At 50.3% G+C, this 15,914-nt stretch overlaps 1 protein-coding gene and 2 long non-coding RNA genes across 3 annotated transcripts; all 3 read right to left on the bottom strand.

Annotated features, from left to right (window-relative positions):
• Window positions 1–1,475: 1,475 nt before the first annotated feature.
• LOC306815938 (zinc finger protein 541-like) lies at window positions 1,476–9,605 on the bottom strand (the record flags this gene model as incomplete). The annotated part of the gene is made up of 9 exons (XM_079332429.1): window positions 1,476–1,659; window positions 4,851–5,014; window positions 5,639–5,722; window positions 6,262–6,350; window positions 6,675–6,750; window positions 7,306–7,409; window positions 7,853–7,992; window positions 8,158–8,207; window positions 9,387–9,605. 9 exons carry the CDS (start codon window positions 9,603–9,605, stop codon window positions 1,476–1,478), a joined length of 1,110 nt encoding a protein of 369 aa, XP_079188555.1.
• A 4,373-nt stretch (window positions 9,606–13,978) lies between these two features.
• LOC306815936 lies at window positions 13,979–15,094 on the bottom strand. The gene is made up of 3 exons (XR_013777531.1): window positions 15,023–15,094; window positions 14,392–14,467; window positions 13,979–14,067 (listed from the first exon to the last, which is right to left on the bottom strand). It is a non-coding gene; the product is annotated as an uncharacterized lncRNA (long non-coding RNA).
• Window positions 15,093–15,914, bottom strand: LOC306815937. Its single transcript, XR_013777532.1, has 3 exons — window positions 15,875–15,914; window positions 15,570–15,709; window positions 15,093–15,126 (listed from the first exon to the last, which is right to left on the bottom strand). It is a non-coding gene; the product is annotated as an uncharacterized lncRNA (long non-coding RNA).

Raw genomic sequence — 15,914 nt, 5'->3', positions numbered from 1 at the left:
CTTCATGCACAGGAATTGTGAGGCTAATGCCAAGGTCTTAGGGAGCTCTTCTCCTGTTGCTTTATCTGTCTCCTTTTTGTCCTTCGGGTAGTCTGACCTGCAAACCCCAATCCACACCAGGGGAAGCGGAGCGAGGCCACCGAAATCGGGTGAGGTGTGCCCCTCGCTCTGGGACCCCTGGGGTCTTGGAGGCGAGGTGTTGATCCCAGAAGAGACCCCAGCTGTGAAAAACACGGTTCACTGCTTTGGGAGAAGTAAAAGTTTTAATAAAAAAGAGAATAGGAGACATACATAAAGCAAAGGGTGAAAACGGCCGGGTGCTTGGCATGGTGCCAAGAGCACACTGCTGCTTCGGGAACACCCCTTTAGATACCTTTTACGATCCATCCTTTTGTTACATATTCATAGACCTTCATACATAGTCAGCTGTTTCTGGGAACTGTTCAGCATGGCCATTCATTGGGTCCGCCTTTTTAGAGCATGCATGTTTCTTGGCTTGTGGTTTTATTCTTCTCCTTATCCCTTTTAATTAGGGTGCTGGTCCCAGTCCGTGAGTGTTGATAATTGTCTTGTCAGCTGCAGGGTCCCCATCACATGTTCACGGGCTGTTATCTTTGACTAAGCGGGTGGTTTAAGCATACTATCTCTAAAAAACTTATGTCTGACTTGTACTATTAACCAAGATTATATCCATATAAAAATGCTATTTTAACATTATACATATAGCATTTATCCCAATACTTGCAAAGAGCCAACAACGTGTCATGCATTTATAACACAAATCTATTTCGTGTCATCTCCAATTATCCCTCCCTCTTCAAAAAAACCACCCAGGATATTTGGGGCGAGCTTCCCCTCCCCGGCACCTGCGGGATGCGGGGGGCGATGGTCTGGGGGCGAAGGAGCTGCGGATACAGAGAGCGGGGAACGCACGTGGTGCCTCCTCTCAATCCTCCTTATCCTTCCTCCTCTGTCTCTCCTCCTCCTCCTCCTCCCCTTCCTCCAACCCTCTGGCCGCATGGCCGGGCCGGGACACGAAGGGAAAGGGCTGGGTCACCCCCAAACCCGGCTGAGGGGAGCGGACCCTTGAAGGTGAAAATGGGAAAGAGGTGGGAGAGGGGGGACAGCAGGAAGTGGGACCCACTGAGGGTCCCCCAGTTAACCCCAGGACCCCCAAGCCCCGTCCCAGCCCCCCAGTTCCCTCCGCACCCCCGGCTGAGTGGGGGGCTCAGCCCAGGACCCGTCGTCGTTCGGGGCTCCCCCGAGTGCAGCGAACGGGAGAGTTCCCGGCTCGGAGCGGCCCCAGCACAGGAGGGGATCCTGTCCCTCTTGAGGGTGATTAAGGCTCTTCAGGTCCATTTGAAGAGAAGTTTTTCTATTTTCACGGTTCTTTTCGGGGGGATCCCACCACTACAAGGGTGCTTTTTCCTCTCCATTTTAGGGTGTTTGTGGGGCCACAGCCCCAAAGGCCCCTTTTAAGGGGGGATCATGACAGTGGAGGAACGGGGGTCGGGCCTGTCCCGGTTTTGCTCAATCAGCGCGCGAGAAGGAGGAGTGACGGCAGAATCGGCCAATCGCAGCGAGGGGCGGGCTCTGTGCACGATCTTTCCCATGCGCTCCGCCATTTCTTGGAACCCTCGTCTGAGGAGCGGCTCTGCGCTGGGCCCGGCCCGGGCATCGGGCCAAGGAGCCGCTGCTGCCCTGACCCGCCGGGAGCTCGGGGTGAGCGGGAGCTGCGGTCGGTGGGAGCTGGGAGTGAGTGCGGGATGGAGCCGGGAGCCTCCTGCAGCCCCGGCGGGAGGTCGAGTCGGGCAAGGGATGTTTGAGAGAGGCCCCGGGGCTAAGCGGGAAAATTCACGTGGCCAGAGGTTTGTGTGCACAAAGGAGACAGAGGAGTCCTGTAAAAGTGATTTTATTAACGAACAAAGTTAGAGGCCATGCGGCATTTGCCATGCGGTCTCTAAAACGCTGCCTCATTTTCCGGGCTGCATCTCCATCTCCCTCTCCCCACTGGCTAAAGCACTTGGGAGGTTCAGACTTCCCATTTCACCTATTCAGTGTCTCCCTTAATATGCACCCCTACTACGATATAACCTTACTGCTTTCAATCCCTCTTCTACTTTTCTTGAAGCACGGAAATAAACTTCACAACCTATAAAATTGTGGAGTAGGTACGTATTTTATTCAGCACTGGACGCAGGGGGAGAGCATCTTCCCAAATCCTGCATACCTTACATGATTTCTAATCTTCTATTTATCTAGGAAGTTCATGCATATTCTAAATCGCCTATACATATTGATTATCTGCCCCGCCTGTTCCCCGCTCCGTATGGAAATCAGCTGCATATTCATTGCGGCTGCGTAGTTTATTGGGTCAGTGGTCTCTAGATGAGTCGGTGGGCTGAAATGATGAAGAACAGCAGTCTTCCTCGCTGTTGAACTTCTCACCTTGTCTTTCTACGCATGCGCTGTGGTCTCTCGGTTGTGATATTTTGCAGACTCTGCACTTTTACGAAGAGGGACCCCTTTCATTTTGCAAGGCCAGCAAAATCTATAAATCAGGGGTCTCCTATGTGTATTCCTTAAATAATTGACACCATATGTTCTATTCTTCATTCTATTTAACCTTTCAATCCCCTGTTTCATGGAGAAGCAGAAGGACTCGTGCTGCTGCCTTTCTTTTGACTCTGAGAGGAGCAAGAAATTGCAAGTTGTTCTGTGGAGAACCAACTCCAAAGCTTTCTCTCAAAGTGGAGGCATTCGTGCTGGCCCTTTCTAAACTGTCTGGTGCCTAATAATGTTGCCTGGTGTTTTCCCTCCTTTGGGGTCCTGCGCTGGTGTCTTAGCTCAACAGTCATTCCTTGAAACTTGGAGCAACAGGTTGTTTTCCAGGGTAAATGATGGGGACAGTCCAGCAGCAATTCCATAGCAAGGGATTGATGCAGAATTCCTAGGTCTTTCTTCCCGCTCCCTTGAAGGAGCCAAATGTTCATCTCAAAAGCCTGTTGGATTCCTCTAGGAGACTAACAGTAACAGAATTCCTGTTTCACACCAATGGTCTTCCCATTTGTTTTCCTACTTATGTCCCAGATACAGCAAAACCCAGCAGGTTTGGTTGCTTTCCTGCCTGAGGTTAAGTAAAGCAAATGTTGCTTCCTTCCCAGGCTGCTTGTTCCACAGACAGCAGCAAAGGGAGGGGGCAGCTGTAACAAGGCCCACTGCAAAGCCCATACTTTGTAGGCTCCAAATGCTGCCTGGCTGCATCAGACAAGGGCAAGCTTGTGTCAGTGTCCCAGAAGCAGCCTGGCAATTGCCCCTGCCTTGCCACCCCTCCTTCCCTGCTCCCCAGCCCCTGCTCCCAAAGCCTGGCCAGGGAATGCCTTTTCCTGGGCCAGCTAAAGGGGCGAGTTTGATGCTTCTTTGGTGCAGATGCCAAAGCTGTGAGAAGTGAGAGGGTAATGTTCACACGCGCTTTGCTTCGGATGAGGAGGTTGCTCGAGGCCCAGAGTGGGAGGCTGGTCCTTTCAGGAGAAACTGAACTGAACTACTGCTTTCTTTTTAGTGCACGTGACTATTAATGTTACAGAATCAGAGAGGTTAGAAAAGTCCTTGGATGCGGCCAAGTCCACCTGTGCACCAAAACTCAGGAAAGCTTTGTTGCTGGGTTAAAGGACTAAAGCCCACAGCTTTTATCCCTGCAAGCATAGTGAGACAAGGCCAAGTCATTTAGACCCAATTGCCTGAATTAAACAAAGCCTCCCTTTGCAGCCCCAGGTGAGATTTTCAGGAATCTAAGGATGAAACCCCACAGTTATTGCATTGGCAGGAATAGGGACACACCTTTGTAAGTCCCGCCAGCTGAGCAAGGGGCTGGGCCTGCGGGAGGAGGCACGTGCCCAGATTCTTCTCTCGGGGCAAATGCTGTGTTTGTAACACCAAACCAATGGAACAAACATTGCTTGAGGATTTCATACAGACAAAAGACAAAACGGAACAAACTTTGGTTTAATGAACAAGACTGCTTTTAACTTAACACAGACTAAATAAGGAAAGAAGGAGCATAGCCAATAACACAAAACCTCCTACATTTACTGATAAATCTAATACTACTAATCAAATTCTAATAATACTAACAAATCTTAGCTAATCAATTGAGAAATGTCTATCTAGTAAACTAAAGGGAAAAATAAAGCAGCCTAACATCTTCAGAAACCATCCTATTTCCATCTAGTCCATCCTATTTCCATCTAGTCCTCTAGTCTAACTCTTGCTGGGCCTGGACAGCTGCAGGGCTAATTTGTTTTTTTCTTCTTGGCGAGAGGCTCTGCTTCCTTCTGTGGGTGATGTCTTCTCCTGTGTGTGTTCCTCCCTTTCATGGTTGCAAACACCCTGGAAGATAGGAAACAAATCATCCATTGTTCATTCAATGCACACCATTAAACCCATCTCCCAGATTTCCATTTCTCTATGCATTTCTCTGTCTTTCCAGGCTGAGACACCTAGGTGAATTTTTCAGCACCATGAATCTTTGTTGTTTCAGTTCCTTGCGATTTCTTTCTCTTTTTGCCTCAACCTCTTTTGAATTCCAGCAGCAGCATCAAAGCAAGCTCTGGTGTGCCTATTCCTACTTGTTTGAGCCGTCCCTTGTTGGGGCACGGCAAGGTTTCAGTCTGAATGCTGGGCTTTAAGTGAGCAGTTTGGGTTGAAAGCGGGCTGTCAGCACGTTGAGCATGGCTGCGAGGGGCCATCCCCCAAGTGGCCTGGGCTTGCCCCGTGGTGCCTTTGGGAAGGGCCAGCGTGTTTTAGTGCCAGGGCCGGGCTGTGAGCAGCCAGAGGAAGAAGTTGCGCACCGTTGGCACTGCCCGCAGGGAAAGGGGCCTCCCGCTGAGCGGGGCGGCTGGGCCGGTTGGCAGCAGGGACACTCCGCCTTGCAGGCCCTCTTGCGCCTTCTCTTGCCTGTCTCCCCAGGCTCCTTTCTGGGAGGGCTTTGGCTCCTCTTTGCTTCACGCACCGTCTGGAAAATAAAGGATCCTCATCAATATTTCCTTCCTCCCACAAAGCTGGAAATCAGAGCGTCCAGCGCAAAAATCTCAGTGGCCTAAGGAAATTGCTCCAAACCCTGAAGAGCTGAGAAAATGCCTGGATTTGGAGGTGGGCTGTGCTGGTGGGGTGTCAACACAGCACCTTGCAGGAAAAAACACCTCCTTTCTACTGCCCACAGGCCTGAGTTAAATATGTCTGTGTCTTCAGATCGACATTTTTTTAATATACCTCTCTGCCTAACATCTCTCTATCCCTATGTTTCCTCCACAAATGCAGTCGGGAATGGAGATGTTAGCAAGCGGTGGGAATTGAAGGATCTGATTGGCATCAGTGAAGGTGCCAGTCCCTGAAAAACCAGTCTACAAAGAGTCAAAGCCGATTTTGGTGAAGGTGCTGCTTGGTTGGGTCAAAGGGATGCTCCAGAATTCCCTATTTCAGAGCAGCAGCACAACGAAGATCATGGCAGCATCCGCTGTGCCTTTCCCAGGGCATGGGACCTGGCAGAGCTGTGCCTCACATGGTTCGCCAGCAGGTTTTGTCCTTTTCTCTCAGTTTCTTGACACTGCTGCCTTGTCTTGACTTTCTTCCCACTCACCTGAGCAAGAGTGTGGGCAAGTCTATGTTCTTTTTTCCAGGAGTAGTAGTACTCCACACACTGTGCCACAGTCTTACTTGGAATCTATTGTGAAGAGAAAAAGGAGGAATGTGAAATGGCCATCCTGTAGTGTGGGTGGGAGAAGAAGTAGAGGATGGGGTAAACGAGGAAGTAAAAGCATGGAGTAAGTGGAGTAGGGCATAGAATGAAATAAATAGGGAGTAAAAGAGGCATTCTGCCACGTGGAAAGTCGTGGATTATGCTGCGTAATGCATAACACACATGATGCACAGATCAACAACAAATCCACCCAGCACAGTTTTTCTTTCCCTTCCAGTCCTCCCGGCACAATATGTTGAGGAAGCAGCAGCACAAGCATGCGACAAATGTGACAGAATAAACCTGTGTCTTCCAAAAGAGCTTGGAGGAAAGGGTTGGAGAGGCACAATCACTGCTTTCACACAGGATTTTCATCCGCAGGAAAAGGGATGCCCCATATCTTTATTATTCCAATATTTTTCATCTAGGAGAAGAGCGAGACTGAATTGCAGTATTTGGAACCAGAAATAAGCAACATTTCCCTCTTATGATCTGCCAGTGTTAAGAACATCCTATGGCTTTACCTGCTTCTGGATGAGATTAAAATCCTTGCCATAGGTGCGAAAAGCCTTTTGGAAGGACTCCTTCTCCTCAGGAGTCCATCTGTCAGAGCCTGGCAAATAAAAGCAGCAGGTAAATTGATGCTTCTTGCCACTCGAGGTAGATCCCACTGGCCCCCAAGAGGCAATCGGCGCTATCCATCATTCACCTGTGCACGTCTGCTCCCTCAGAAAGTAAGGAAGGCAAGAGCAGGCATTGCCCAGGGAAAAAAGCACAGGAAGGGAGTCAGGCTGAAGGACTGGATGCTGCTGCTTTCCCCGCCCCCAGAGAAGACGAGACCTTGTGCAGGTGTTGCCGTTGAAGCGTAAACGCCTGACATGGCAGCTGAGGGGACGGCAGCAGCTGTGAGTGAAGGAACAAGCTCTGCTTTGCTTACCTGCGTAATGGTAATCAGCCAAGGGGTGGCCTTGAGGTGTCGCAGGTCCCCCTGAGAGCAACATCTCCAGAGCCTCCTGCAAGATCAAAGGGACACATGCTTCAGCTGCCCCACCGCATGCAAAAGAGCCAAGAAACATAAACTCTGCCTTTCATCTACTTTGCCTCTTCAGGCATTCCTTCCACTGGATCTCTTATGGGTCAAACCTTGTGATTTGCTGCCAATCCCTCCTTTTTGCTACCCAGTCCTTTAGTTGTGCTCCCCAAGAGTGGCATGTGGCTCACCAACTTCAGTATTTTGCTCTTCCTACACCCAGAATTGTCTCACCTTGCTGAGGCTTCTGGGAGTTTTCCCTCAATCCACCCCAAAATGTTTTGGAGAACCAAGATCTCCCGGAGGTTTGCAAGGCAGCAGGCTGTGGGACCCTGGGCCAGTGCCTCCAGGAGAGATGTTGTCCCTGCTGGAGCCATTTGGGCTGAGCCCTGACACAGGTGGAGGAGACACAGCAGGCAGCTGCACTTCTTCTTAACTCTGCTCTTCAAGGAGCAGCCAGGAAAGGCTGTCCCAGTGGCCAGGCCTTAGTCATTCTTCCCTGTCCCCTCTTCCCTGTGCCCACAGAACCGCTCCTTACCGGAACGCTGCCGTGTGCCTGGTGCAGGCAGTGCAGGGCGAGCTCCAGGTTAGCTGCTGCCCTGGGAAAGCCGCGGGAGCTGGCCATGTCCAACAGTTCTCTTACTGCAAGCACAACAAAATCCCACCGCAAGTCAGGCTGGAGCCAAGGAAGGGGAAAGGATGAGATACAAGGGAGAAGGAAAGCGCAGGAGCGGAAGACAGCAGGTTGGAGAGCATGAAAAGGAGAGCAAAGAAAGGGGCAGCTGAAGCAGGGGCCCATTTAGTGCTGGCTCTCCCTTCAAACCATATTCTCTAAAATGAGGCATTTGCCAATCTCCCTTCTTCCAGTGGCAAATGGCACCAACCAAGTCTGAGAACAGGAAAGTTGTTCATTTTTCTGCTCTGCTGCACAAACAGAGCATTCTCCTTGCCTCTAACATGGCCATGTGGGACGATAGTTGAGACAAGGAGAAGAGCATAGCATGCACAAAGCTGCCTTTTGAGCAAAAGAGGAGAGTTTTACACATGCAGATATCTCAGGGGTGGAAGAAAAGCTGGGCAGCCACCTCTGTCAGGTTTGTCTATGTCAGAGTCATCATCCCCCCAGGGCTTCCAGACCAGGGATGCAGGCTCTTCATCGTCACTGGGCGGTCTGCTCTGCAGCTCGGGGAGCTCGGCCTGAAAGTCACTGCCAACGTTGATTTTTCTGAAAGCAAGAAGGAAGCAAAGGTAAGAAAGGCAAGTGGTGTGTCAAGAGACACATCCCGTGGAGCCACGGGCTTGAACCCATCCCAGCTGACTCCGAAAGAGCAGTTCTGCTGCTGGTCAGTCCTCAAATTTGCCATCCTGCAATCCTTATGGCAAAACTCACGGCCGAATGGGGGCTCTTGCTTTCCTTTTCATGGTGCCTCTCCTTTCCACCTGAAAGAGATGAAAAGAATGCTGCAGATAAAAATCATTCTGCCGCCACTTGTCCAGAGCCTTCCTTCCCATCCTCAGCATTGCAAACCACCAATTCCTCTGTCCCAACAACCCTCAGTTTGCTGTAATTGCTACATTTCACTTGCAACTTCTGAGGCAGGACCCCCAGATGGCTGCAGTATCCTCAAGAGGGGAAGCAGGAAAGCATGCACTGCTGCCTTCAGTCTTGGGGCCAGAGAGAAGACGCAAAGGAACGGCATGGAAGTTGTGCCAGGGGAGCCTTAGGTGGAAATTTGGGCACTGGAACAGGCTCCTCAGGAAAGGGGTGACAGCAGCAAGGCTGCCAGAGCTCAAGAATTGTTTGGACATTGCTCTTGGGCACAGGGTGTGATTCTTGAGACTGTCCTGTGCAGGAATTTTGTGGATCTATTTCAACCATGCGAATTTGGTGATACTGTGATTGTGTTGTTGAGGAGAACCACACAAGGTGGTATTGCACGGCTGCCTCTGACCGAGATGCAGAACCAGCCCTACAAGCACTGAAAAACATCAAGAAATGTGTACCAATATCTCTAGAGAAAAGAGATCCCATGGAGATTGCAGAGAAAAAAATCTCTAAAGATATCAAAGGATTATGTATCTGTCAGTGAGGAAAGTATGTAAGTACATAATAATGGCTGTAACCAGACTGTTTTTTGTAGGTGAAAGCCAGTATTGGAGGACAAGCTTTTGCAACTGCTTGCATGTCCTGAACAGCAGGGATCATGGAGGAGAAGTTCCATCTTTGTGGTTTTAAAGCTTTGGTGGAAGTGTGAGCAGAGCCAGAGCACAAGAGGATTTGTTGCCACCAAAGCCCTGAACTCCTCAGTAAGGAGCAGATGGTTTTGGTGTCACGGCAACATAGTTTTAGGACTTCAGTGGGTACCAAGCACTTTGAATGGGATCATCAGTGGATAAGAATCTGCAATTGCCCCATGACACCTCTCTGCGTCACCTAGGGAATGGTCTGCATTTCAACTGGAGGCATCAGTATTCCTAGAGAAGTTGGAGCCCACTGTCATGTGTATCCTGCTCTGGGGAAAGTGAGCACAGACCATGGGTGTCATGGGTGGTGGGACAGGCAGCTGGAGCCTCCTGTCTTTCTGTTGGTGGTTTGGGGGCAAACGGGGATTTCCTTACCTTGGGGAGTGGCAGAGTGCTGCGGGGATGCCTGGCGGCTGATGAGGAGATGAGGGTGTGGATGCAGAGGCCAGAGCTGGCGCTGAGGCCAGAAGGTGTGTGCTCAGGGGCACTGAGGAGCAGATGCTGCAGCTGCTGCTGCGCCGCTGCTCCACCAGCGTTCCACCAACGGCCGCAGCAGGAGGAGACAACGCCGGTTGCTACGGGCACAGCCAACATTCCATGCAGAACCCCAGGGCGCCCAGGGGACGCAAACAGCAATGAGCCATCTTTGCCTATTTTACTGCTTCTGGTGCAAGTTTGCTCTGAGCATCGTCCTCCTGTTGGGCATTTGTGCTCAGTCCTCTGGATGGGGCAAAGCAGTGCAGGGGCAGCTCTGGGTCTCCTCCTCTGTGCTTCTCTCTAAGGTGCCTCCAGCTGCAGCTGTGCAGGAGCCTGGCTCTGTCAAAGACCCAGAGCACATTGCCTGCACTGGATGAAGCACGGAGATAAACTTCACAACCTATAAAGTTGTGGAGTAGGTACATATTTTATTCAGCGCTGGACGCAGGGGGAGAGCATCTTCCCAAATCCTGTGTACCTTACATGATTTCTAATCTTCTATTTATCTCGGAAGTTCATGCATATTCTAAATCACCTATACATATTGATTCTCTGCCCCGCCTGCTCCCCGCTCCGTATGGAAATCAGCTGCATATTCATTGCTGCTGCGTAGTTTATTGGGTCGGTGGTCTCTAGATGAGTCGGTGGGCTGGAAATGATGAAGAACAGCAGTCTTCCTCGCTGTTGAACTTCTCACCTTGTCTTTCTACGCGTGCGCTGTAGTCTCTTGGTTGTGATATTTTGCAGACTCTGCACTTTTACGAAGAGGGGCCCCCTTCATTTCGCAAGGCCATCAAAATCTATAAATCAGGGGTCTCCTATGTGTATTCCTTAAATAATTGACACCATATGTTCTATTCTTCATTCTATTTAACCCTTCAATCCCCTGTTTCATGGAGAAGCAGAAGGACTCGTGCTGCTGCCTTTCTTTTGGCTCTGAGAGGAGCAAGAAATTGCAAGTTGTTCTGTGGAGAACCAACTCCAAAGCTTTCTCTCAAAGTGGAGGCATTCGTGCTGGCCCTTTCTAAACTGTCTGGTGCCTAATAATGTTGCCTGGTGTTTTCCCTCCTTTGGGGTCCTGAGCTGGTCTCTCAGCTCAACACTCATTCCTTGAAACTTGGAGCAACAGGTTGTTTTCCAGGGTAAATGATGGGGACAGGCCAGCAGCAATTCCTTAACAATGGATTGATGCAGAATTCCTAGGTCTTTCTTCCCGCTCCCTTGAAGGAGCCAAATGTTCATCTCAAAAGCCTGTTGGATTCCTCTAGGAGACTAACAGTAACAGAATTCCTGTTTCACACCAATGGTCTTCCCATTTGTTTTCCTACTTATGTCCCAGATACGGCAAAACCCAGCAGGTTTGGTTGCTTTCCTGCCTGAGGTTAAGCAAAGCAAATGTTGCTTCCTTCCCAGGCTGCTTGTTCCACAGACAGCAGCAAAGGGAGGGGGCAGCTGTAACAAGGCCCACTGCAAAGCCGATACTTTGTAGGCTCCAAATGCTGCCTGGCTGCATCAGACAAGGGCAAGCTTGTGTCAGTGTCCCAGAAGCAGCCTGGCAATCGCCCCTGCCTTGCCACCCCTCCTTCCCTGCTCCCAAGCCCCTGCTCCCAAAGCCTGGCCAGGGAATGCCTTTTCCTGGGCCACCTAAAGGGGCGGTTTCATGGTTCTTTGGTGCAGATGCCAAAGCTGTGAGAAGTGAGAGGGTAATGTTCACACGCGCTTTGCTTCGGATGAGGAGGTTGCTCGAGGCCCAGAGTGGGAGGCTGGTCCTTTCAGGAGAAACTGAACTGAACTACTGCTTTTTTTTTAGTGCACGTGGCTATTAATGTTACAGAATCAGAGAGGTTAGAAAAGTCCTTGGATGCGGCCAAGTCCACCTGTGCACCAAAACTCAGGAAAGCTTTGTTGCTGGGTTAAAGGACTAAAGCCCACAGCTTTTATCCCTGCAAGCCTAGTGAGACAAGGCCAAGTCATTTAGACCCAATTGCCTGAATTAAACAAAGCCTCCCTTTGCAGCCCCAAGTGAGATTTTCAGGAATCTAAGGATGAAACCCCACAGTTATTGCATTGGCAGGAATGGGGACAACCTTTGTAAGTCCCGCCGGCTGAGCAAGGGGCTGGGCCTGCGGGAGGAGGCACGTGCCCAGATTCTTCTCTCGGGGCAAATGCTGTGTTTGTAACACCAAACCAATGGAACAAACATTGCTTGAGGATTTCATACAGACAAAAGACAAAGCGGAACAAACTTTGGTTTAATGAACAAGACAGCTTTTAACTTAACACAGACTAAACAAGGAAAGAAGGAACATAGCCAATAACACCAAACCTCCTACATTTACGGATAAATTTAATACTACTAATCAAATTCTAATAATACTAACAAATCTTAGCTAATCAATTGAGAAATGCCTATCTAGTAAACTAAAGGGAAAAATAAAGCAGCCTAACATCTTCAGAAACCATCCTATTTCCATCTATTCCTCTTGATGTCTAACTCTTGCTGGGCCTGGACAGCTGCAGGGCTAATTTGGTTTTCTCTTCTTAGCGAGAGGCTCTTCTGCTTCCTTCTGTGGGTGATGTCTTCTCCTGTGTGCATTCCTCCCCTTCGTGGTTGCAAACACCCTGGAAGATAGGAAACAAACCATCCATTGTTCATTCAATGCACACCATTAAACCCATCTCCCAGATTTCCATTTCTCTATGTATTTCTGTCTTTCCAGGCTGAGACACCTAGGTGAATTTTTCAGCACCATGAATCCTTGTTGTTTCAGTTCCTTGCGATTTTTTCTCTTTTTGCCTCAACCTCTTTTGAATTCCAGCAGCAGCATCAAAGCAAGCTCTGGTGTGCCTATTCCTACTTGTTTGAGCTGTGCCTTGTTGGGGCACGGCAAGGTTTCAGTCTGAATGCTGGGCTTTAAGTGAGCAGTTTGGGTTGAAAGCGGGCTGTCAGCACGTTGAGCATGGCTGCGAGGGGCCATCCCCCAAGTGGCCTGGGCTTGCCCCGTGGTGCCTTTGGGAAGGGCCAGCGTGTTTTAGTGCCAGGGCCGGGCTGTGAGCAGCCAGAGGAAGAAGTTGCGCACCGTTGGCACTGCCCGCAGGGAAAGGGGCCTCCCGCTGAGCGGGGCGGCTGGGCCGGTTGGCAGCAGGGACACTCCGCCTTGCAGGCCCTCTTGCGCCTTCTCTTGCCTGTCTCCCCAGGCTCCTTTCTGGGAGGGCTTTGGCTCCTCTTTGCTTCACGCACCGTCTGGAAAATAAAGGATCCTCATCAATATTTCCTTCCTCCCACAAAGCTGGAAATCAGAGCGTCCAGCGCAAAAATCTCGTGGCCTAAGGAAATTGCTCCAAACCCTGAAGAGCTGAGAAAATGCCTGGATTTGGAGGTGGGCTGTGCTGGTGGGGTGTCAACACAGCACCTTGCAGGAAAAAACACCTCCTTTCTACTGCCCACAGGCCTGAGTTAAATATGTCTGTGTCTTCAGATCGACATTTTTTTAATATACCTCTCTGCCTAACATCTCTCTATCCCTATGTTTCCTCCACAAATGCAGTCGGGAATGGAGATGTTAGCAAGCGGTGGGAATTGAAGGATCTGATTGGCATCAGTGAAGGTGCCAGTCCCTGAAAAACCAGTCTACAAAGAGTCAAAGCCGATTTTGGTGAAGGTGCTGCTTGGTTGGGTCAAAGGGATGCTCCAGAATTCCCTATTTCAGAGCAGCAGCACAACGAAGATCATGGCAGCATCCGCTGTGCCTTTCCCAGGGCATGGGACCTGGCAGAGCTGTGCCTCACATGGTTCGCCAGCAGGTTTTGTCCTTTTCTCTCAGTTTCTTGACACTGCTGCCTTGTCTTGACTTTCTTCCCACTCACCTGAGCAAGAGTGTGGGCAAGTCTATGTTCTTTTTTCCAGGAGTAGTAGTACTCCACACACTGTGCCACAGTCTTACTTGGAATCTATTGTGAAGAGAAAAAGGAGGAATGTGAAATGGCCATCCTGTAGTGTGGGTGGGAGAAGAAGTAGAGGATGGGGTAAACGAGGAAGTAAAAGCATGGAGTAAGTGGAGTAGGGCATAGAATGAAATAAATAGGGAGTAAAAGAGGCATTCTGCCACGTGGAAAGTCGTGGATTATGCTGCGTAATGCATAACACACATGATGCACAGATCAACAACAAATCCACCCAGCACAGTTTTTCTTTCCCTTCCAGTCCTCCCGGCACAATATGTTGAGGAAGCAGCAGCACAAGCATGCGACAAATGTGACAGAATAAACCTGTGTCTTCCAAAAGAGCTTGGAGGAAAGGGTTGGAGAGGCACAATCACTGCTTTCACACAGGATTTTCATCCGCAGGAAAAGGGATGCCCCATATCTTTATTATTCCAATATTTTTCATCTAGGAGAAGAGCGAGACTGAATTGCAGTATTTGGAACCAGAAATAAGCAACATTTCCCTCTTATGATCTGCCAGTGTTAAGAACATCCTATGGCTTTACCTGCTTCTGGATGAGATTAAAATCCTTGCCATAGGTGCGAAAAGCCTTTTGGAAGGACTCCTTCTCCTCAGGAGTCCATCTGTCAGAGCCTGGCAAATAAAAGCAGCAGGTAAATTGATGCTTCTTGCCACTCGAGGTAGATCCCACTGGCCCCCAAGAGGCAATCGGCGCTATCCATCATTCACCTGTGCACGTCTGCTCCCTCAGAAAGTAAGGAAGGCAAGAGCAGGCATTGCCCAGGGAAAAAAGCACAGGAAGGGAGTCAGGCTGAAGGACTGGATGCTGCTGCTTTCCCCGCCCCCAGAGAAGACGAGACCTTGTGCAGGTGTTGCCGTTGAAGCGTAAACGCCTGACATGGCAGCTGAGGGGACGGCAGCAGCTGTGAGTGAAGGAACAAGCTCTGCTTTGCTTACCTGCGTAATGGTAATCAGCCAAGGGGTGGCCTTGAGGTGTCGCAGGTCCCCCTGAGAGCAACATCTCCAGAGCCTCCTGCAAGATCAAAGGGACACATGCTTCAGCTGCCCCACCGCATGCAAAAGAGCCAAGAAACATAAACTCTGCCTTTCATCTACTTTGCCTCTTCAGGCATTCCTTCCACTGGATCTCTTATGGGTCAAACCTTGTGATTTGCTGCCAATCCCTCCTTTTTGCTACCCAGTCCTTTAGTTGTGCTCCCCAAGAGTGGCATGTGGCTCACCAACTTCAGTATTTTGCTCTTCCTACACCCAGAATTGTCTCACCTTGCTGAGGCTTCTGGGAGTTTTCCCTCAATCCACCCCAAAATGTTTTGGAGAACCAAGATCTCCCGGAGGTTTGCAAGGCAGCAGGCTGTGGGACCCTGGGCCAGTGCCTCCAGGAGAGATGTTGTCCCTGCTGGAGCCATTTGGGCTGAGCCCTGACACAGGTGGAGGAGACACAGCAGGCAGCTGCACTTCTTCTTAACTCTGCTCTTCAAGGAGCAGCCAGGAAAGGCTGTCCCAGTGGCCAGGCCTTAGTCATTCTTCCCTGTCCCCTCTTCCCTGTGCCCACAGAACCGCTCCTTACCGGAACGCTGCCGCGTGCCTGGTGCAGGCAGTGCAGGGCGAGCTCCAGGTTAGCTGCTGCCCTGGGAAAGCCGCGGGAGCTGGCCATGTCCAACAGTTCTCTTACTGCAAGCACAACAAAATCCCACCGCAAGTCAGGCTGGAGCCAAGGAAGGGGAAAGGATGAGATACAAGGGAGAAGGAAAGCGCAGGAGCGGAAGACAGCAGGTTGGAGAGCATGAAAAGGAGAGCAAAGAAAGGGGCAGCTGAAGCAAGGGCCCATTTAGTGCTGGCTCTCCCTTCAAACCATATTCTCTAAAATGAGGCATTTGCCAATCTCCCTTCTTCCAGTGGCAAATGGCACCAACCAAGTTTGAGAACAGGAAAGTTGTTCATTTTTCTGCTCTGCTGCACAAACAGAGCATTCTCCTTGCCTCTAACATGGCCACGTGGGACGATAGTTGAGACAAGGAGAAAAGCATAGCATGCACAAAGCTGCCTTTTGAGCAAAAGAGGAGAGTTTTACACATGCAGATATCTCAGGGGTGGAAGAAAAGCTGGGCAGCCACCTCTGTCAGGTTTGTCCATGTCAGAGTCATCATCCCCCCAGGGCTTCCAGACCAGGGATGCAGGCTCTTCATCGTCACTGGGCGGTCTGCTCTGCAGCTCGGGGAGCTCGGCCTGAAAGTCACTGCCAACGTTGATTTTTCTGAAAGCAAGAAGGAAGCAAAGGTAAGAAAGGCAAGTGGTGTGTCAAGAGACACATCCCGTGGAGCCACGGGCTTGAACCCATCCCAGCTGACTCTGAAAGAGCAGTTCTGCTGCTGGTCAGTCCTCAAATTTGCCATCCTGCAATCCTTATGGCAAAACTCACGGCCGAATGGGGGCTCTTGCTTTCCTTTTCATGGTGCCTC

This window comes from Erithacus rubecula (assembly GCF_903797595.1).
Source record: "Erithacus rubecula genome assembly, contig: scaffold_300_arrow_ctg1, whole genome shotgun sequence".
Lineage (NCBI taxonomy): Eukaryota > Metazoa > Chordata > Aves > Passeriformes > Muscicapidae > Erithacus > Erithacus rubecula.
The sequence above is the reverse complement of the archived record's forward strand: the minus strand, read 5'-3'. Positions and strand labels throughout refer to the sequence as shown.